This window comes from Cnephaeus nilssonii, assembly GCF_951640355.1.
Source record: "Cnephaeus nilssonii genome assembly, chromosome: 8".
NCBI classification, from domain to species: Eukaryota; Metazoa; Chordata; class Mammalia; order Chiroptera; family Vespertilionidae; genus Cnephaeus; species Cnephaeus nilssonii.
The window spans coordinates 37541910-37563470 of record NC_137079.1 but is presented as its reverse complement, the minus strand read 5'-3'; the positions used below and the strand labels follow the sequence as shown (position 1 = coordinate 37563470).

The 21561-nt window shown below is 39.9% G+C and overlaps 1 protein-coding gene across 4 annotated transcripts in view; it reads left to right on the top strand.

Annotated features, from left to right (window-relative positions):
• TPP2 (tripeptidyl peptidase 2) overlaps window positions 1–21561 on the top strand; it is a 92874-nt gene that overhangs the window by 11459 nt on the left and 59854 nt on the right. For all 4 annotated transcript variants that reach the window (XM_079779060.1, XM_079779061.1, XM_079779062.1 and 1 more), the window contains exons 2-6: window positions 659–787; window positions 7269–7364; window positions 9099–9203; window positions 12522–12646; window positions 19505–19668. In XM_079779060.1, the coding sequence (XP_079635186.1) occupies window positions 659–787; window positions 7269–7364; window positions 9099–9203; window positions 12522–12646; window positions 19505–19668 (619 nt within the window). The remainder of the gene's footprint in view (window positions 1–658; window positions 788–7268; window positions 7365–9098; window positions 9204–12521; window positions 12647–19504; window positions 19669–21561) is intronic.

Here is a 21561-nt window from a genome sequence, read left to right as displayed (position 1 = left end):
GTGAGAAACAAGTTTTAGTGTTAAATTTTAATTTGGATTTATATGAAGTTTGAGTGCTTATAACATCCAATAATGAAGTGTTATTAAACATTTTTCCCCTAAAGGTTTGTGCTTGCGTAGCTCCAAGCTCACCTTCAGATCTTTTCTCAAGTGGTACCTCTTCAGTGACACCTTTTTTGATCATCTTGATTAAAATAAAAACTCCCATACTTCCTGTGTCCTTTTCCTGCTTAATTTGTCTCCATAGTAGTTACCACCAATTGACGTGTTATATTTTTTACTTGTTTAGTGACTGTATAATATAAGATCTGTGAGGTCAGGGATTTTTGTGTATTGATCATTATTATATTCCCAACCCTAAAACAGAGTGTGGTCTATAGTAAATGCTCAGTATATGTTTATTAACTAAGTATGTGAAACCACTTGAAGGATTCTGTGGTGTTTTCCAGGAGTAAATTTTCTTTTTAGTGTTATCAAACTTTTGGTTTAAAACAATTCAGTTATTTTTATAACAAATGCAGATTTTTATAGGATGTTTTATATATGTGTACCTATGCACACGCACACACACATGAGGATTGGCATTGTTGTGTGTGTTTTTTAAGGATAAAAACTTAAAACTATAACTCATACTTTAATTCTCTTTAATTTTCTTTAGGTTACATCTGATGGAAAACCAAAACTTGTTGATATCATTGACACAACAGGAAGTGGTGATGTGAATACTGCTACAGTAGTAGAGCCAAAAGATGGTGAAATTATTGGCCTTTCAGGAAGAGTGCTTCAGGTTGGAGCTTTTATCTTTTAATGGATTTTTTTTTCTTTCCATTTTTTGTATTGTCATCTCAAACTAATATTTTTAGCTTATATTTGATGGTATGGTGAGTGTTAGATAGCTATTGTATAACAAATTACTCTAAAACTTCATGATTTATAACAATAAACATTTTTTATCTCAGTTTCTGTGAGTCAGGAATCTGGGTGTGACTTAGCTGGGTGCCCTCGCATTCAAGATCTCTTCTGAGCTTGCTGTTGGCCAGGGCTGCAGTTTCATCTGAAGGCTCCACTTTGTTGGGAAAGGGGATTCAGTTTCCAAGCTTGCTCAAGTGGTTATTGGCAGACTTATTCTTTGCTACTAGGATCTCTCCACAAGTCTCCTTCACAACATGCAGCTGTCTTCCCCCTGGGAAGGACTCCAAGAGAGAATCCCCAAGATGGAGGCATGGTCTTTTTATAAATTAATCTTGGAAGTGATATCCTATTATTTCTGTCACGTTCTTAATCTTGGAAGTGACACTTGACCATGTTCTTTTCATTAGAAGTGAGTCATTAATTCCAGCACACACTTAAGGGGAGGGGATTTTACAATGGCATGAATACCAGGAGGGTGGGGGTTGATAGGGGTCATCTTTGAGGAAGTCATTGTTTTGTTGTTTGATAGCAGGCTTAGAATGTGTGTGTGTGTGTGTGTGTGTGTGTGTGTGTGTGTGTGTGTGTGTGTTTCCCAATGTGATTGCCAAATTCTTAAACTTTCAAGTTTTGAATAGAAAAATGGGAAAAGTGACCAGATGACAGTTTTGCCTTCATCTTTTCCTAGCCCTTCTGGGAACTTGAACATGAAATATTAAAGCTTTAATAATTACAGACTTAAGTGATTAGCTTTGTCTTATCCTATATAATAAAGCCCTAATATGCAAAGCAATGGAACGATGGGACGACTGGTCATTATGACATGCACTGAACCACCAGGAGGCAGATGCTCAATGCAGGAGCCACCCCCTGGTGGTCAGTGCGTTCCCACAGGGGGAGTGCCACTCAGCCAGAAACCAGGCTCAGGGCTGGCAAGTGCAGCGGTGGTGGTGGCAGCCTCTCCCGCCTCCTCTGCAGGCGGACAGTAAGGAGCAAGGGGTCCCAAGCTGCGAGAGCCTTGGACTGCGAGAGGGATGTCTGACTGCTCCCCCAGGGATCAGGCCTGAGCCGGAAGTCAAACATCCCCCGAGGGGTCCTGGACTGCGAGAGGGCGCAGGCCAGGCTGAGAGGAATTCCTCCCCCTTCGACTCCCCTCCCATGCACGAATTTCGTGCACCAGGCCTCTAGTTCCTTATGATTGGTAGAAAGGCTGGAATAAGCAAAAAATATGAAAAATAATTGGAAAACAATCATAGACCAGTTCATAAAGTATTAGCTAATGAGTTTGTTAGATGGCAAGAATTTGACTTTGATTCAGTACTCATCTTTTAAACCAATAAGCAGAATTAGTTTGGGAAATAAGTTTGTGGTTATTTATGTGTGTAAAGAGCTATATTTAACTTTTTCCATTCTTTACTATCTGTCTGAATTATGTTTAAGCCTTATCTACTGGAAAGCTTGTTGTGGCAATGGGTTAGTTTTCTGTGCTGCATAACAAAGTAACAAAAAGTTAGCAGCTTAAAATCATATACATTCCTACATTTATCTTACTGTTTCCATGGGTTAGATGTCCAGGCATAGCTCTTTGCTCATGGTCTCTCAAGACTGCAGTTAAGTGTTGGTGGGGACTGTGGCCTCGTCTGAGACTCCTCTTCTAAGTTCACATGGATGTTGGCACAGTATATTTTGTCCTGATAGCTTGCTTATTGAAGGCCAACAGAAGAATCTCTGACCTCAGGAATGGCCTCAGTCTCTCTTTTAAAGAGCTCACCATTAGGTTCACACCCACAAAGCTAATCTCCCTTTTGATTAACACAGTCACTTGATTAGGGACCACAGTTGTATTTGCAATATCCTTCATCTTTACCATATTACTTACCCTAATATAATCACAGGTGTGATATTCATAGATCCTGTCTTCACTAAGCAGCGAGGACTATACAAGGGCATGGGTCATCTTAGAATCTGCCTATCACAGGCAGACAACAGACCTTAATATTTTGGTTCCTTTTTCATGTGTTACAGACTGAATGTTTGTGCGCCCCCAAAATTCATATGTTGAAGTCCTAACACCCAATGTGATGATGTTTGGAGGCAAAAAAGACCTCTTTACTAGGATTTCACTGCATGGAATATTAACACTAAGGATGACACTTGACTCATAAGAAAATGTTCATTTTGTTAGGTATCTTTAAAGACCCAGGGAAAAAGAGATGTAATGAGTAATTTAAGAGATTCTGTTTCTTGTGTGACAATCAGTCTTATTATGTTATAGTGATCATGTAATTAAAACCATTTTAAAGATACCAACTTAAAATGGTCAAAATATAAAGTTTTGATATTTAAAGAAACTGAAAATGTCTTCATTTGTAAAGAATATTCAAATAGGTAAAATGACATTTTCCGTAATTGCCTCATAAAGAATAGTTAGCTTTATTCTAACTTGGTTAAGGTTAGATATCAGAACCATAATTTAATTTCTGATTTTTATTTTTTTTTTAGTTTAATTTTTGTAGCTAAGTATTCCGTGAGGAAAGTATATAGTAGTGATTTGAAAAGAAAAATATCTGGTTGCTATCTTGGCTGGGTGGCTCATTTGGTTGGAGCTTCATCTCCATCCCATACACCAAAAGGTTGCGTGTTTGATTCCTGGTCAGGGCACATACAAGAGGCAACCAATCAATGTTTCTCTCTCACATCAATGTTCCCCCCCCCCCGCCCCCGCCCGTAAAAGTCAGTAAACATATCTTCCAGTGAGGATTTTAAAAAATAAAATAAAAAAGAAAGCTTTTAAGAACAAAAGTATCTGGTTGCATGGAACCTGCAGATTTTGAGCTTTTTTAATAAATACAAGTTATGTCTATCAGATTATTTTTATTGTATTACATATACTTTATTTTTTAAATTAAATTAAATTTTTTAATGCTCATTAGAGGATATATTTTACTGATTTTAGAGAGAGGAGAAGGTTGTGTGTGTGAGAGGGAGAGAGAGAGAAAGAGAGAGTGAGTGAGAGAAAGAAAGATATGAGAGAAACATCGATTGGTTGCCTCCCATATGCACCTTCACTGTGGATCAAACCTAGGTATGGGCCCTGGTAAAATCGAACCCACAACTTTTCAGTGCACAGGATGCTGCTCCAACCACCTGGACCACACTGGCCAGGGTTGTATTACATATATGTTAAGTAATTGTAATTAAATAAACAGCTGTTCATTTCACAGTTCTTATAATTAGTTATTCCATTATCAGGGGTGGGGAACATCTGGCCTGAGGTCCATATAAGGCCCAAGAAATCATTTGGTCTGGCCCTGACAAGGCATTAGGGGATGAGTTAATTAAATGTTTGACCAAATTTAGCAGGCCAATTTTTAAAAAAAATATTTTTATTGACTTTTCTAGAGAGAGGAAGGAAGAGGCGGGGAGAGAGATAGAAACATGGATGAGAGAGACACATCGACTGGCTACCTCCTGTAGGCTCCCTAGTGAGGATCGCACCTGCAATCCTGGCATATACCCTGACCTGGAATCGAACTGGTGACCTCTTGGTTCATAGGTTGACATTCAACTACTGAGTCACATCAGCCTGGCTAGCAGGCTAATTTTTGAGTTGATAATTTTGCATGGTCCAAGAATGATGTTATTAAATATCCAAATGGCCCTTGGCAGAAAAAGGTTCCCCACCCATGCCTTAAATCCTTTTATAGTTCAGGGCTTTTTGTAATCTCTTAGTAAAAGAAGTTGCCACTAACCTAAGGTTACAAAGTCCACTGTGTAGTAGCACACCTGTGTTTAAATATTCTTTGAATTTGCCAACTAGTGATTACTTAACGTTTTGTTGTTGCAACACTTTATTATTGTTATGTCATCGGCTATTGCAAGAACATTCGAGCTTAGAATTCCTATTGTCTAAAGAAGGTTCAGTTTTGAATGAAAAGTGCTAGTTTATATGCCAACATAGTTGAAATGTCTCATACTCCAGACAGTCCAATTCATTCAGAAATGATTACTTATATGCAGGCTTTTAAAAAGTCAGTATATCTTTGAATTTTTGTGAGTGATTCTTTTTCCTTAATTAGTTGTGAGAAAATTTCATCCAAAAATTTTCTACATGGGGAACAATTTGATGAGAGACATGAGGATGAGTTGGTTAAGGATATTGCGCAAATGAGAATTGATGAGTGAACCAACTCTGAGTGGTTGAGAGTTTGACCTCATAATTTATACACATTTAAAAGCTGTTCTTAATGATTATAGATCCTACTAGAGGCCCGGTGCACAAAATTCGTGCACGGGGGCAGGGGGGTGTCCCTCAGCCCAGCCTGCACCCTCTCCAATCTGGGATCCCTCTCACAATCCAGGACTGCTGGTTCCCAACTGCTCACCTGCCTGCCTTCCTGATTGCCCCTAACCGCTTCTGCCTGCCAGCCTGATCACCCCCTAACCACTCCCCTGCCAGCCTGATTGATGCCTAACTGCTCCCCTGCCAGCCTGTTTGCCCCCAACTTCCCTCCTCTGCTGGCCTGGTCACCCCTAACTGCCCTCCCCTGCAGGGTTGATCGCCTCCAACTGCCCTCCCTTGCAGGCCTGGTCCCTCTCAACTGCCCTCCCCTGCTGGCCATCTTGTGGTGACCATCTTGTGTCCACATGGGGGCAGCCATATTGTGTGTTGGAGTGATGGTCAATCTGCATATTACTCTTTTATTAGATAGGATGATTACAAAGAGCTTGAATCCTCCGCATTTTCCTTATTGACATTTCAACTTGGTTGATGTTCAGTGCATTTTGTTATTCATGAGAATCATAAGGTAGGGATTATGTTCTTCCTTTTAAACATGAGTTAAGAAGCCTGTGGGTCTCACCTAGTTAAGAGTTTGGATTCATAGCCAGGTTTATATGACTGTAAATTGCATACTCTGAATATTACGCTGAATTTTTTGGTTTCCATAATAGAACTATATTCCAGTTTTCTTTCCTACTTTTCTGTTTGGGCAAGCAATTTCTTTTTGCTTCTTTGCTTTCTCCATTTGTAAAACTGGCCATACTGCTTACATCATTTTGTTAGTTAAAAGCTTTAATGTTATTTTTAAATACTTTGAGATAGTTGAAAAGACTATTATAAAATCTACTAGAGGCCCAGTGCACGAAATTCGTGCATGGGGGGGGGTGTCCCTCAGCCCAGCCTGCACCCTCTCCAATCTGGGACCCCTCGAGGGATGTCCGACTGCCTGGTAGGTTCGGGCCTAAACAGGCAGTCGGACATCCCTCTCACAATCCAGGACTGCTGGCTCCCAACTGCTCGCTTGCCTGCCTTCCTGATTGCTCCTAACCGCTTCTGCCTGCCAGCCTGATCACCCCCTAACCACTCCCCTGCCAGCCTGATTGCCCCTAACTGCCCTCCCCTGCAGGCCTGGTCAAGTCAGGGCGCCCCTCGGTCCTGGAGCCTCTGCAGAGGCTGGACGGGGTGTGATTGAGGTGCCTCAACCTTCCACAGCCCCTCCCCCAGCCGGCCTGGTCCTAGATTGTTAACACCCCCCCCCACACACACACACACACACACACACAAATGGGCGGGGGGCGAGGCCAGCGCTAAGAAGCCAGGGCCGAAGGTCGGCAGCCCTGGCGGTGGCTGGCTTTGGCAGCAGCAGCGGGGTGATGGACGTAGCACCTTCCCCTGATCCTCCTGTTCACCTCCTGCAGAGGGAGGCCAGACTTCGGCTTAGGCCTGTTCCCCACAGGCTCAGTAGGCCATCCCCTGAGGGCTCCCAGACTGTGAGAGGGGGCAGGCCGGGCTGAGGAAACTGCCACCCAGTGCACGAATTTTCGTGCACCGGGCCTCTAGTGTTATATATAATTAAAATGATCTTATAGAACTTTTTTCTTACTAATGCAAAGAGCTCTTAGCTTCTAGGCATTATCTCTGTTATATCTTAGAGCCCAGTGAAGCTCTTGTTATTAACAAGAAATCTAAGATTAAGAGGTTCTGTAAATTGCTTCCTCTCCCAACTATTTGATGGGCAATAGAGTGATGAAGGGAGAGGTGAGGTGTCATTGATGCTTAAGAACTAAAGATCTTAGTGGTTTAATAAGGTTGCACATGTTGAAAGCACTTTATAAACTATGAAGCATTGTGTAAATGAAGGGTGTTCTAGTTGAATCATCTTATTTATGTTTGAGATAAAAGGAGCCAGAGAGATATTAAGTGGCACTTTAGAATATTAAAAATAGTGCTCTGTATGTGAGCCTAATCATCCAAGTTGAGCCATTAGGATATAAGTGAAATACATTTTTCTCCAGTAAGTTAGTCATTGGAATTGGGAAGCATTTGGTGCATTAATAATTTACTTTTTTTTCTATAGATTCCTGCAAGCTGGACAAATCCCTCAGGCAGATATCATATTGGGATAAAAAATGGCTACGACTTCTATCCAAAGGCTCTCAAGGAAAGGATACAGGTGATGTTCAATCTAGTATCACTGATTTATCTTCTTTCTCAAATTTTATTCCTACTGAAGAAAAAAATTACAAATTCTCACTAACTTTTAATTATTTTGGATGATGGGAGACTTTTAAACAATGACTTCTTAGAGATTCTGTTAAATGGAATTTTACCTATTAAAGACATTGTTCTTAATACTGAATACATACATAAGCTTAGGGAAACTGGATACACTGAAATTATATTAAATGTTTGGGCATATGTGTTTTTCTGGGAAATGGCATATACCTTTCATTGTATTTTTGAAAGACTTTTTTTTTTTAACCTCAAAACGATTAAAGACAGTTGATTTAAAATCCAGACTTTTTAGCTTTTATGACCATTTGTCCCATTTTTCCATAGATTAACCTTGATTCCAGTTGGTTATTCAGTATTAAGGAAAGGGTTACTCAGACCTAAAGCAGCTGCAGTATAGGAAGCACAAATCTGTCATTAAAGAAGTAAAGCTGTGAATTGAGGGATAAGGAGCCTGCTTTAAAGCAGCACTATTCAGTAGACCTTTCAGTGACAATGGAAATGTTCAAAATGTTCAGTATCTGTCCATATGGTAGTACTAGCCACAGGTAGCTATTGCGAACTTGAAATGTGACTAGTATGACTAAGGAATTGAAATTTTAATTGATGTAATATTTTAGAATTTCCGTTTAAAAAGCGCCATGTGGCTAGTGGCTCCTGTATTTGACAGTACCACTGTAGAAGATGGCTATGATACTAGTTGCTGATGTAGACAGGGTTCAGGGCTTCAACTGTAAAATGATATGTAAACCTTGAAAATGAGCCTGAAGGGCAAGACCTATGGGTCCTTTTATGTAATCGTAATATCATTATCTGCTTCTTCAAGGTTCGATGGACCATACGAAGATATATTACATTTATAATAATCAATACTTGTTAGATTCCAATCATTATTACAAAAAATAATGCACCTAACTTTTATTTGGTACCATTTTATTTTAAAATTTCAGGCTGAAGTACACATATACAGCACAATGTTTTTTTTGCACTATATTAAATGTAATCAACTGTGTTGATGAGGTACAAATTAACATACAAAAATAGAGTGATAAAGTTAAAGCTGAACCCTGCACTCCTTAGCTCAGTTGCTTATTTTACTGGAAAGGACTTTTTCCTTGGGAGTTAAAGACAATGGAGATTAAGGTAAGACCAATTTCAGTAAAAAATAAACCTATCAAGTCAAAGAGGATCAGAAATTAATATGCTAGCGAGGGGGGAAATTGAGGAAGCCTGCATGTCCATCAAAATGCAGCTGCAATCTTCCTCCTGTCCTGTGCTTCTACTTAACTTGAGACATTGTTCAGTTCTGTAAGGTCCCAGAATACAGGTTTGTTTGTTTGTTTGTTTTTACTTTCATTGACTGGGAATTCAGTTATCTGACATTGTATTATTTACTCTTCGAAGGATTTAAATTGTGGCATACAATGTATAAAAATACATTTGGGTGTGTCTTGATAAATTTGTTCTCTTAAAACCTAGATGCAGTGAATGAAATCATTTTTTAATAATCCATTCATTGCTTTATCAAATTGATTATAAATGATTTTTTTTACCCTCCTTATGAGAATAATGTAACGTCACAGCTGATAACAACTAGGTCCACATATGAATAAATGCCTATGTTTACCCAAATATTTGTCAACCTCATTGGGAGGTAATTTTTCTGTATTTACAGAAAGAACGGAAGGAAAAAATCTGGGACCCTGCTCACAGAATGGCCCTGGCAGAAGCTTGTAGAAAACAAGAAGAATTTGATGTTGCCAACAATTCCCCTTCTCAAGTTGGTGCTCGTCATTTTTATTTAAACATTACTTTAGGACCCTGTACCATAGAGTTCTTAGAGAATTATTAATAGACTGTTTTTTCCCCCACAAGTTTTAAGTTGTTTAGTTTTACTCATTTTTTCTTTAGTGTTTATCTGAAATCAGTTCACATATGTACTAATTTTTAAAAACTTATTGAGCATATAAGAACATGTAAAAGCACTTAAATCTAAGTGTGTAGTCATGAGTTATCACAAAATGAACATTCGCATATTAGCAGCAGCATCTCATGCCTCTTCCTAGTTATTGCTTTCTTGTTCCTTCTTAAAGGCAACTATCATCCTAACTTCTAAAACTATTGAATGATTTTGCCTATTTTGAATTTTGTAAACTGAAATCATGCAGTGTGCGTTCTTTCATGTGTAGCTGATCTCACGTAGTATATTTGTGAGATTCATCCATATTTGGGGTATTGAAATAGTTTGTTCACTTCCCTTGCTATTTGATGGATAGAGCACAATTTATATATCCATTCTGCATATTGATATTTTCTTTGTTTTGAGTTTTTGGCTATTAAGAAAAATACTATTTTGAATATTCTGTGTGTGTGTGTGTGTGTGTGTGTGTGTGTGTGTGTGTGTGTGTTGTTGTTGTTTTAGATTCTACATATAACTGAAACCTTTGGTATTTGTCTTTCTCTGTCTGACTTAGTGCACTGAGCATAATACCCTCTAGGTCCATCCATGTTGTCACAAATGGCAGGGTTTCATTCTTTTTTATTGCTGAGTAATAGTTCATTGTATATATCTGTCACATCTTTTTTATCCAGTTACCTATTGATGGATACCTAATTTGCTTTCATATCTTGGCTGTTGTAAATAACTCTACAATGAACATAGGGGTGTAGATATCTTTTTGAATTAGTGTTTTCATTTACTCTGTATAAATGCTAGGAAGTGGAATTTCTGGGTCATATTGAAAATCTACTTCTACAATATTTTTTGAGGAATCTCCATATTTTTTATTTTTTTATTATTTTTATAGATTTCTGGAAGGGAGAGAGCTAGAAACATCAGTGATGATAGAGAATTGTCAATCAGCTGCCTCCTGCATGCCCCCCACTGGGGATTGAGCCTGAAACCTGGGCATGGGCCCTGACTAGGAATTGAACTGTGACCTTCTGGTTTATAGGTCGACGCTCAACCACCGAGCCACACCAGCCTGGCTCTCATTGTGGTTCTGAGTTGCATTTTCTTGATGATTAGTGATGTTGAGCATATTTTTGAGGCAGAATAATAAGAGGCTGGGAAAATTGATTGGCAGGTGAAATGGGAAAACTGAGGCAGGTGGCCGATTCAAACTGGCTCATCCAGCACCCTGACTCACCTGCCTCCTTCTCCCTTGCATGACCACTCCCTAAGCATTAGCCCTCAGGAAAGTGAGGTTCTGGTGAGCATCAGATATCTTAGGAACAAAGCCTCACATCTGTTGACCAGAGACAGAGTTTTGGTCAAACTAGAGATAACAGCCCTGTTGGTGTTGCTAAGTGATTAGAGCATCGGTCAAGGCACTGAAGGGTCTTGGGTTTGATTCCCAGTCAGTGGCAGGTACCTGGTTCGCAGATTCGATTCCTCACCCTCGTTAGGGCATGTATGGAGGCAACCAATAGAAATGTCTCTCACATCGATGTTTCTCTCTCTCTCTCTCTCTCTCTCTCTCTCTCTCTCTCTCTCTCTCTCTCTCTCTTCCCTCCATCCCTTCCATTTGCTTTCAAAAAAAAAATTAATAAATGGAAAAAATATCCTGGGTGAGGATTAACATCACCAATAAAAAACCTAGATGTAATATCTAGGTCTCATTGTTTCAGCACCAGACCCAGAGAAGCAGCAAAACCAGATGAAGCAATGACATGACTAGCATCAGAATCAGATAAAATGACCAATGACCCCACTACCTTAATCTCAACCTGTCGGCAGAGACCACAACCCTGACCCTATCCTATTTTGAACATTCTTATGCATTTTTTTATTTTGTGGGAGAGGAAGTCATTAGTGGTTGTACCAATTTATGTTACCACAAGAAGTATATGAGAGTTCCTATTGTTCTACATCCTTAAATAGCCAGTAGTTTTTATAAAGTTAATTTATAAAATAAAAATAATATATTTATTATGTAGAAAATATTTGTTAGTTGCAGAGACTTTTGGACAACACAGGTATGTAAAATAGCCAGTGTGGAAGCCTCTAAAATGTCACCCTCCAGGGATGGTAACAACAACTCTATCATTCTAAAGTTTTCTTTTAATGCATGTGTGTACCTTTTCTTAATAAAAATTGAATCAAATGAGTGGTTCTTAACCCTGCCTGCATATTAGAATCATATGAAGAGCTTTAAAACGGCCAGTGCTTGTGCCTGGAGAAGAATTACATCAACACTTTGCAGGGAGGCAGACATTTTTAAAAGCTCCTCATGAGCTTTAATTAGAATGCAGGCTGGGGTTGAGAACCACTGGCCTGTGTAGCTCTCTGTACACATTTATTTATATTTATTTAATCTGTGTACAGCATCCTTTTCGTAACAGCTGTATGATTTTCAGTTAGATCACTATTTGTCCTAATTCAGCCTCTTATTACGCAGATTAAATGTAGCATTTCAAGTGCTAACTTAAGATTTTTGGAATTAATGAAAATTAAATTTTTATTCACTAGAACCATTCAGTGAATGTAGAGCAGTCCAGTGTAGTATGTAGTTAAAAAATACTTAGGTTGAAGCATATGGAATTCTCATTTTTGTAGATTAAAATGGTTAAATAGCCTATATGTACATGATAATGTATATAGTATATACTTAATGTAGTATATTCTAAAAGAGATAAGACAGTTCATGGTTTCTATTATTGGGTTCTTAAGAAACAGATTTTAAATGGAAACAGTCCCAATATAAAAATCTAAAAGTTGATAGATAACCTATTTATAGCAATTTTATAATTACTTTTGAAAATGAGTAATGTAGATAAAGGATATGTTACCAAAACATGTTTTGGCCAAATGACATCACCAACATAAAATATAGTGTCTTTCTCCAAGTCAGTGGAGTGAGTGATTGAATGAAAGATTGAGTAAAAGAAGTATTATTTTTTTAAATGTTTAATATATTAATTGATGCCTGCATCATTAAATTGAACTACAAGTTGCATAGATATAAAAAACAAAATTTCTTAAAATTTTCCACGGTAAAATAACTACTATTAGGTCCCAGTGTCTTTGGTTATGTATTAATACAACTTTTCAAGAGTACAAAATATACTAATATTAATGTATTTTCCCATTGATTAGGTAAATAAACTAATCAAAGAGGAGCTTCAAAGTCAAGTGGAATTGCTAAATTCTTTTGAGAAAAAATATAGTGATCCTGGCCCGGTATATGACTGCTTGGTATGGCACGATGGTGAAGTCTGGAGGTAAACTTAATGTATTTTACTAGAGGCCCTGTGCACGGATTCATGCACTGGTGGGGTCCCTAGGCATGGCCTGTGGGGATTGGGCCGAAACCGGCAGTGCAACACTGCCTGCTGCTCCTGCCTGCCACTCCCGCTCATCCCGGCCCTGCTGCACCTGCCGCTGACTCGTGATGGGAGAGGCTCGTGCCGCCGCAGCTGCACTTGCCAGCCATGAGCCCTGCATCTGGTGCCCGTTGGTCAGCTGAGAGGTGCTCCCACTGTGGGAGCACACTGACCACCAGGGGGCAGCTCCTGTGTTGAGCGCCTGCCCCCTAGTGGTCAATGCGCATCATAGCGACTGGTCGTTTGGGTCGCTCCAGTTGCTTAGGCTTTTATATACTGGTATATAAATAGCTCTTTACGTCAAAATATTTTTTGTCTACTCTGAAGGACATTAAACCCTCAAAACTACCAGAGATTTGGTTTATTATGACATTAATATTATTAAGCAAAACTATTTGAAAGCCAAATTAGCTTTTGGGTAGTTTTGGGTAAGCCTTTTGAACTTCTTAGTACTTTAGATACTAGACCTGACTCTTGTGTTTAAAGTTTATTTCACCAGATAGTCATCAGTAACCAGATTTTATCACTTGAATCATTGATACATATAAAAGTGCTCCTGGTTGAAGCTGGGCAATTTGGAAAGTAACTGCAAGAGAATATTGCAAAGCATATACTTTGGAAAAGGGAGGAAAGTTGAATGAAGATATCTAAATTGAGACAAGGTAGCTAAAGTTGAAGTGAGGCATTATAATATGGGTGGTATGATACAGATTTCATTCTCTAAGATAGAAGCTAGGAACATCTCTAAGCCTGATTTTCTCATCTGTTAATTGAGATAATAATACTACTTTCCTAGAGGATTTTATAAAAATTAATTTTATTGTTTCTAGACACAGTATGCACTCAATAAATGTAAGCTTTTGTTGCTGTTATTAATAATAGTAATATTGATGATTTATACCAAGTTACCTATCCTACACATTTTCATTTTTTTTCTTAGTACAATTATACACTGCAGATATATTTCTTGTAATTGGTAGTATGACTTCTTGAAAAATATCTGCATGGAAATAGGAATGTGTTCTTAATACAGATATATAGGCATATGCGTGTTTTAGGGTACCAGCAGTAAGCCAGGGGCTTTCCTAAAAACTCCTTTTTTTGTTTGTTTCTTTTGCTTTGGATAGAATTATATTTTAATTTTTTTAAACCCCTAAAACTTGAAATCAAATATAGTTTTACAGTTTGAGTCCCTGTTCATATGCAGAGAGTCATTTCCCAAGATACAGGACAAGATGTGATGACTTGATTACTTTTCTCAGATTGTTTACTTTACAATGTACCCTTCTTAAAGGAGGTATTTCCTTTTATGGATGTCAGTACTACCTCATCTCTGACAATGGGTATAAATTTTTAATTGAATGAGAAATCCCTGCTCCATTTGAATTTTTCATTCATATGATATTAAATATTAATGTAGTTTTTGCATGCATTTAGTTATGTTGTATGGGTGTGTGTATGCATGTAGGTATACACACATTTGTGGACTTTTTTTCCTACAAAGCTATGCAGAAAGCTTTGATCGTAGTGATTGTAATATAAAAAGTGTTCAATGGTATGGTTTAGCAAAATTTGGTATATTCACTACATGGTGTAACATGAGACAGTCATTCCTAGTGATAAGGCTTAGGTGAGCTTTATTGTGGGAGAGGAGGCAAGGTTAAATGTGTGGAAAATACTAGATACAAAACTGAGTATATGTGGGGGAAATGTACTACAAAAGGACTGAAAGAAATACTATAATATTAGTAGGGATTGCATAGTGAAGCAATAGGTGGTTTCAATTACAGTATTTTCCACACATGACTGAGAACTGCAGGCTACTTTGTCCTCAGGGAAAGGAATTTAGGATCATGAGGTCCAGGGTGCCAGTATGTTTCCAGAAGGTTTACTTGGTCGTTAAGGCAGTTGACAGAGTAAGTGATAAATTGTAACAGGTTGTTGACAGTATTCTAAGACACCTTTAGAATTTTTCTGTTGGAAATGACATTTAATCAAACATTAAATGAAATGCAATCTGAAATCACTAGAGTAACATTTTAGACAGTATTATGAGTGAGAAGTGTAGCAGGATTATGCTTCAAGTGCTACTGGGAATATGTTTTTTTAAAGCATCATAATATATCATTTAGGGCTTTAATTTCCCCACCTCATTTCAGAGTTAGATCCAGAATTTTTTTTCGGAGAATCTTAAAAACTCCACATTACCTAAGGCGAACTTTAGGCACAGCCATTTCTGAGGGAGAGTAAAGTGGCCTTAAATATCATGTGCTTGTTTTGTTTTTCTTTCACAAAGAAGGTCAAGTCTAATCTCCCCCTGCCACATTTCCAGTAATTGTTAAACCCACATCTCTGCACTTAGTAGATAACCTAATATAACTATACTCTTAAGTATTTGTCAGGAGGTATGGTGTCAAACTCACTATCTCCTTATGGAGCAAAAAACTGGTTGAGAGAAATAATATGTGTTTATAGAGGATTACATAAAGGAAAGAACATTGATTTGTTTCATTTTAGTAGTTTTTTATTTTGCTATCTCAGGTTTTTTGTTTTGTTTTGGGATTTTTATTTTTAGATTTGAAGAAAGCTGTGGGTTTTTTCCATAGATAATTAAACAAATGTATTCAAAATGTTTAGGAATTTATAAGCCCCAAATCCCTAATTTTTTCCATGAACCTCATTTTCATATTCCCTTTCTGTATTCTGACAAGTGTTCCTTTAATTAAGCCAACCAGACCTTCAGAAAGTTATAACCTTGCACCACATTCATGTTTCGCCCCCAGAGGAGTTATTATTGAAGTCACTAATATTTATGTTTATTTTGATAGCATGTTTGAATTGTTGAGTTACTTTATATTGATGGTGGTTATAAGAAACTGATCTGTGACATTCGTCACTGTATTTGCTGTGATAATTTTTTAAATCATTTTTTATTTTCCAATTACAGTTGACATACAATATAATAGTTTCAGGTGTATAACTGAATCAAGATTGGGCATTATATAACATACTAAGTGATCATTCTGATAAATCTTATACCCATCTGACACACATTATTAGAACACTAGAGGCCTGGTGCATCAAAATTCATGCCCTGGAGGAGGGGGGCTCCCTCAGCCCAGCCTGCCTCTTCTCACAGTCCGGGAGCCCTCAGGGGTGGGAGGCGACCTGGCGATCAGGGGAAGGCAACGCCCCCATCACACCTCTGCTGCTGCCACTGCCAGCAGCACAAGCCTCAGCCGGCCCTGGTTAGCTGAGCCTTGGGCAGCCTTAGGTGGCTGGGCAGCTGCCATCCGAGGCTTGTCTGTGTCTCGGGCCGGCCCTGGGAGGTTGAGGGGACTGGGGGACTCCAGAGGCAGGCCTTGCTGCGTGCCTGCCACCCCGGCGGGGCTGAGAGGACTGGGCCCCACCATCTTTGAGGGCGTGGCAGTCAAGTAGCATATTCCCTCCTTATTGGCTGTGGGCACCACCAATCTTTGTGACAGCGTAAGGGTCAATTAGCATATTCCCTCTTTATTAGATAGGATTGTTGACTACATTTCCTATACTGTACTTTACATCCCTGTGACTATTCTGTAATTTCCAATTTGTACTTCCCAACCCCTTCACCTTTTTCACCCATCCCCATTCACAACCATCAAAATGTCTCCATATCTGAGTCTGTTTCTGTTCTGTTTATTTTGTGTGTTTTTTTATTCAATTTTTATATTTTCTTTTTCTTTTTAAAAAAGACCCTTTAACATTTGATGAACTCCTTAGCTTTTTTTCTTATCTGCAAATCTTTTATCTGTCCTTCCATTCTAAATGTTAGCTTTCCTGGGTGGAGTAATCAGGTCCTGGCTTTTTGTCACTGAATATTTCTTGCCAATCCCTTCTGATCTACAAAATTTCTATTGAGAAATCAGCTTACAGTCTTATGGGTGCTTCCTTGTAGGTAACTAATTTTCTTTTGCTGCTTTTAACATTCTCTCTTTGTCTTTATCTTTTGGGCTGAAGAAACTGCAAGGAGGCTAGGCGTCGCTAGGGAGAGGAAGCCAGGTGTTTCCGGGCTGGGCTGGGCTGTGGGCTGCATTTTGGGCCATGAGGTCTCGGCAGCGTTGGCTGCAATTTGGTGGGGTGTTGCTCCAGGGTGGTGGCGGGGCCTGTGTCCCACTTGGGGGAAGTCGAGTGTTGGTTTGTCGGCACCAGGTCCGTGGTGCCGGCCAGTGCATGTCATGGCAGCTCCTGCGTTAAGCATCTGTCCCCTGGTCAGTCTGTGTCATACCGGTTGGATGGTAGGAGGGACACTTAGCATATTAGCCTTTTATATATATACTAGAGGCCTGGTGCACGAAATTCGTGCACGGGGGCTGGGGGTGTCCCTCAGCCCAGCCTGCACCCTCTCCAATCTGGGACCCCTCAAGTGATGTCCGACTGCCCGTTTAGGCCCAATCCTGGGATAGGGCCTAAACGGGCAGTCGGACATCCCTCTCACAATCCAGGACTGCTGGCTCCCAACTGCTCGCCTGCCTGCCTTCCTGATTGCCCCTAACCACTCTTGCCTGCCAGCCTGATCACCCCCTAACCACTCCCCTGCCAGCCTGATTGATGCCTAACTGCTTCCCTGCCAGCCTGATTGCCCCTAACTGCCCTCCTCTGCAGGCCTGGTCACCCCTAACTGCCCTCCCCTGCAGGCCTGGGTCCCGCCCCCCCCCCCAACTGCCCTTTCCTGCAGGCCAGGTCGCCCCCAACTTCCCTCCTCTGCCGGCCTGGTCACCCCTAACTGCCCTCCCCTGCAGGCTTGATCACCCCCAACTGCCCTCCCTTGTAGGCCTGGTCCCTCCCAACTGCCCTTCCCTGCTGGACATCTTGTGGTGGCCATCTTGTGTCCACATGGGGGTAGTCATCTTTGACCACATGGGGGCAGCCATATTGTGTGTTGGAGTGATGGTCAATTTGCATATTATTATTTTATTATATAGGATTAGATAGGATAGAGGCCTAGTGCATGGGTGGGGCCAGCTGGTTTGCCCTGAAGGGTGTCCCGGATCAGGGTGTGGGTTCCCTTGGGGCATGGGGTGGCCTGGGTGAGGGGCCTGTGGTGTTTTGCAGGCTGACCACGCCTCCTGGCGACCCAAGCGGAGGCCCTGGTATCTGGGATTTATTTATCTTCTATAATTGAAACTTTGTAGCCTTGAGTGGAGGCCTGCGCCCGCCAGGGTGTGTGGAAAGCTTGGCTTCCTCCATCTCCGGCGACAACTCAAGCCTCCTGCTCTCTTCAGCTCCGTGGCTGCCGCCATTTTTGTTGGGATTTATTTATCTTCTATAATTGAAACTTTGTAGCATGGAGTGGAAGCCTGGGCCTGCCAGGGCAGGCAGAAAGCTTGGCTTTCTCCATTTTTGGGGAAACCCAAGCCTCTCTCCGTGGCCGCAGCCATTTTGGTTGGGTTAATTTGCATACTTGCTCCTGATTGGCTTGTGCCTGTAGTGGAGGTATTGTCAATTTGCATATTATTCTTTTTTAAAATATATATATTTTATTGATTTTTTACAGACAGGAAGGGAGAGGGATAGAGAGCTAAAAACATCGATGAGAGAGAAACATCGACCAGCTGCCTCCTGCACACCCCCTACCGGAGATGTGCCCGCAACCAATGTACATGCCCTTGACCAGAATCGAACCTGGGACCTTTCAGTCTGCAGGCCGACGCTCTATCCACTGAGCCAAACCGGTTTCGGCTGTGTATTACTCTTTTATTAGATAGGATACTAGAGGCCCATTGCATGAAAATTCGTGCACAGGGGTGGGGGGCGGTGGACCTCAGCCCGGCCTGCCCCTCTCACAGTCCGGGAGCCCTCAGGGGATATCCCACCTTGGGGAGCGGCCCTAAGCCACAGTCTGGTCTCCCTCTACAGGAGGCGACTGTGCCAATCAGGGAAGGTCTGCTGCTGCCACTACTGGCTGCTGGCCTCCTTCAGCCCTTGCAGCCGCTACAGCTTTGTCCGGAAAATGTCCAGTCTATATGGTCTAATTAGCGTATTGCCCTTTTATTAGTATAGATAGATGGCCTCTATACAATTAAAAAGATAAACTGGGAAAAGAGCAGATAGGAGGACAACCATAAAACTATGTAGAAAATGCTTTTTGTAAAATATGTTTGCCTAAGGCTGTTACAACTGTGGGATGGTGGTTCGATAATAGTTCTTCCTTAAGGAGCCTGTATACACAGTTGGGTCCAACAGCCAGCTCTAGAAGAAGCAGGAAGTAAGGCCTAGGCTATATGTCAAAACCATCCTAAACTATTCTAAAGCTCTAGGCCAGTGGTTGGCAAACTGCGGCTCTTGAGTCACATGCGGCTCTTTGGTCCCTTGAGTTTTTAGAAAGGCCAGCTTAGGAGTACCCTAATTAAGTTAATAACAATGTACCTACCTATATAGTTTAAGTTTAAAAAATTTGGCTCTCAAAAGAAATTTCAATCGTTGTACTGTTGATATTTGGCTCTGTTGACATTTAATGAATTTGCCGACCACTGCTCTAGGCTAAGCTTTGGTCTGATTTCTTAAGTGGGATGTAAGGCTTTCTGCCTGGAATTTTGTGACGCTATCTTACCTAATCTTTGCTGATGACTATGGAGAAATCTAAACCAGGCCGTTACTTTGGTTGCTCTGGTTGAAACAGATAGGGTAATAAGAATATACCTGAGAAACAATATTATGTAATTTGGGGGAAGGTAAGACAATAGATTTCATTATCTATTCTATATTCTGAATTAACAGAGCCTGCATTGATTCGAATGAAGACGGGGACTTGAGTAAATCTACTGTATTAAGAAACTACAAAGAAGCCCAAGAATATAGCTCTTTTGGCACAGCTGAGATGTTGAATTACTCCGTTAATATATATGATGATGGAAACCTGCTCTCTATTGTGACCAGTGGAGGTATTCTGTTTCAGATACGCTAATTAGAGTTAAATTTACAAAGTGTAAGATGATAAATTTCTGTAGCCAAAAGCAGCCTCATAGAGAATTTAATTTAGAGATTCCAACTGAAGAGCTAGGTCTGGAATAATAGATGTAATTTGGTTCCTTGGCAAGATGTTGTTCCTTAAAATCATAGTCATGTAGGATCCCTTCCAAAAATGTAAACATGATCCAAACACACAAAAAAATCCATCAGCATAATTCATCTAAAGAACAGTAATTTCACTTCCAAATATTAACCTGAGAGAAATTCAAACTGTTTTTGAAATGACACAGAAGATCTTTCTACCTGATTGTTTGTACTCTCAGGTGAAACAGTTTAAATACCCATCAACAAAAGAATAGTTTTTTTAAAAATTGTGTTATTCATACTGTGGAATATTATACAGCAATCAAAACAAATAAATTTATATATACCTATATCATACATAAATTTAAAAAATGATAAAACGTGTAAAATATGCCAGATACTACACAGTGTTTATGGATATGTGTGTGTATATCGTAACAATATAGATGGTAAGAAGATGCACACCAGCTTCTGGATAGTGGTTACTCCTGGTGAAGGAGCAAGGGGAATGAGGTCAAGAAGACTTAAATTATTTTTTTTATTTAAATTTTTATCTACAGTTTACATTTACTATTTTGCATTAGTTTCAGGTATACAGTATAGGTTAGACAATCATATACTTTCCAAAGTGTGAAAGACAACTCTTTATCACCCCCTTCCCCAACTTAAGACACAGCTGAATAGCTAAAGCATAATATACACTGTGTGTGTGTGTGCGCGTGTGTGCAATTTGATAAATTTTGATAGATGCATACTCCCAGGAAATCACCACCACAATCAAGATAGTGAACATTTCCATCACACCCACAGTTTGCTTGTCTTCCTGTGTAATCCAGCCCTGTCTCCACCCACAACCCCAGGTAGCCACAAAACTGTCACTCTAGATTAGTTTACATTTTCTAGAATTTTATGTAAGTGGAATAAAAATATGTTTTTTGGGTTTTGTGTTTGTTTTTTTGCCAGCCTTATTTCAGAGTAATGGTTTGAAATTTATTTATATTATGATTATAAATAGCTTATTCCTTATTTATGAGTAGTATTTCATGATGTGAATACATCATGGTTTGTTTATCCATTCACCTTCTGGTGGACATTTGCATTGTTTCAACATTTGTGTACAAGTCTCTGTGTGGAAATAAGTTTTTGTTTAACTTGGAATGATATTTAAGAGAACTGGTTAGTTACAGTAGGCATAAATTTAACTTAAGAAACTCCCAGGCTGTTTTCCTCAGTGGCTGTACCCTCTGCATTCCACCAGCAGAGCATGAGTGCTCCAGAAGCTCCACATTCTTGTCCACACAGTGTGGCCAGTAAAACTTAATTTTAGCCATTCTAACTGATAGGTGGTGGTGGTGGCAAAGTTTTTTGGGGGGGTTGGTTGGGGAGATTACATTAAAATCCAACTTTCCTATTTTTTATTTTTGTTTTGTTAATTCTCACCTGATGATATTTTTCCCATTGATTGATTTTTTACGAGAGAGTGGAAGGGAGGGATGGAGAGGGAGGGAGAAAGAGAGAAACATCAGTGTAAGAGAGACACATCTATTGGTTGCCTCTGTCATGCGCCCCAAAAGGGGCTGGGCACCGGACCTGCAACCCAGGTACATGCCCTTGACAGGGAATTAAACCCACGATCCTTCGGTGCACAGGTGGAGTGGACACTAACCATGGAGTACACTTGTCAGGGCTCCAGCTTTTCTGTTTTTATTGGAAAAAATTAGACAGGAAGAATTGGTAATATTGGATCCATATTCTTACATAACAGTTGTCTGGAGTAGAGG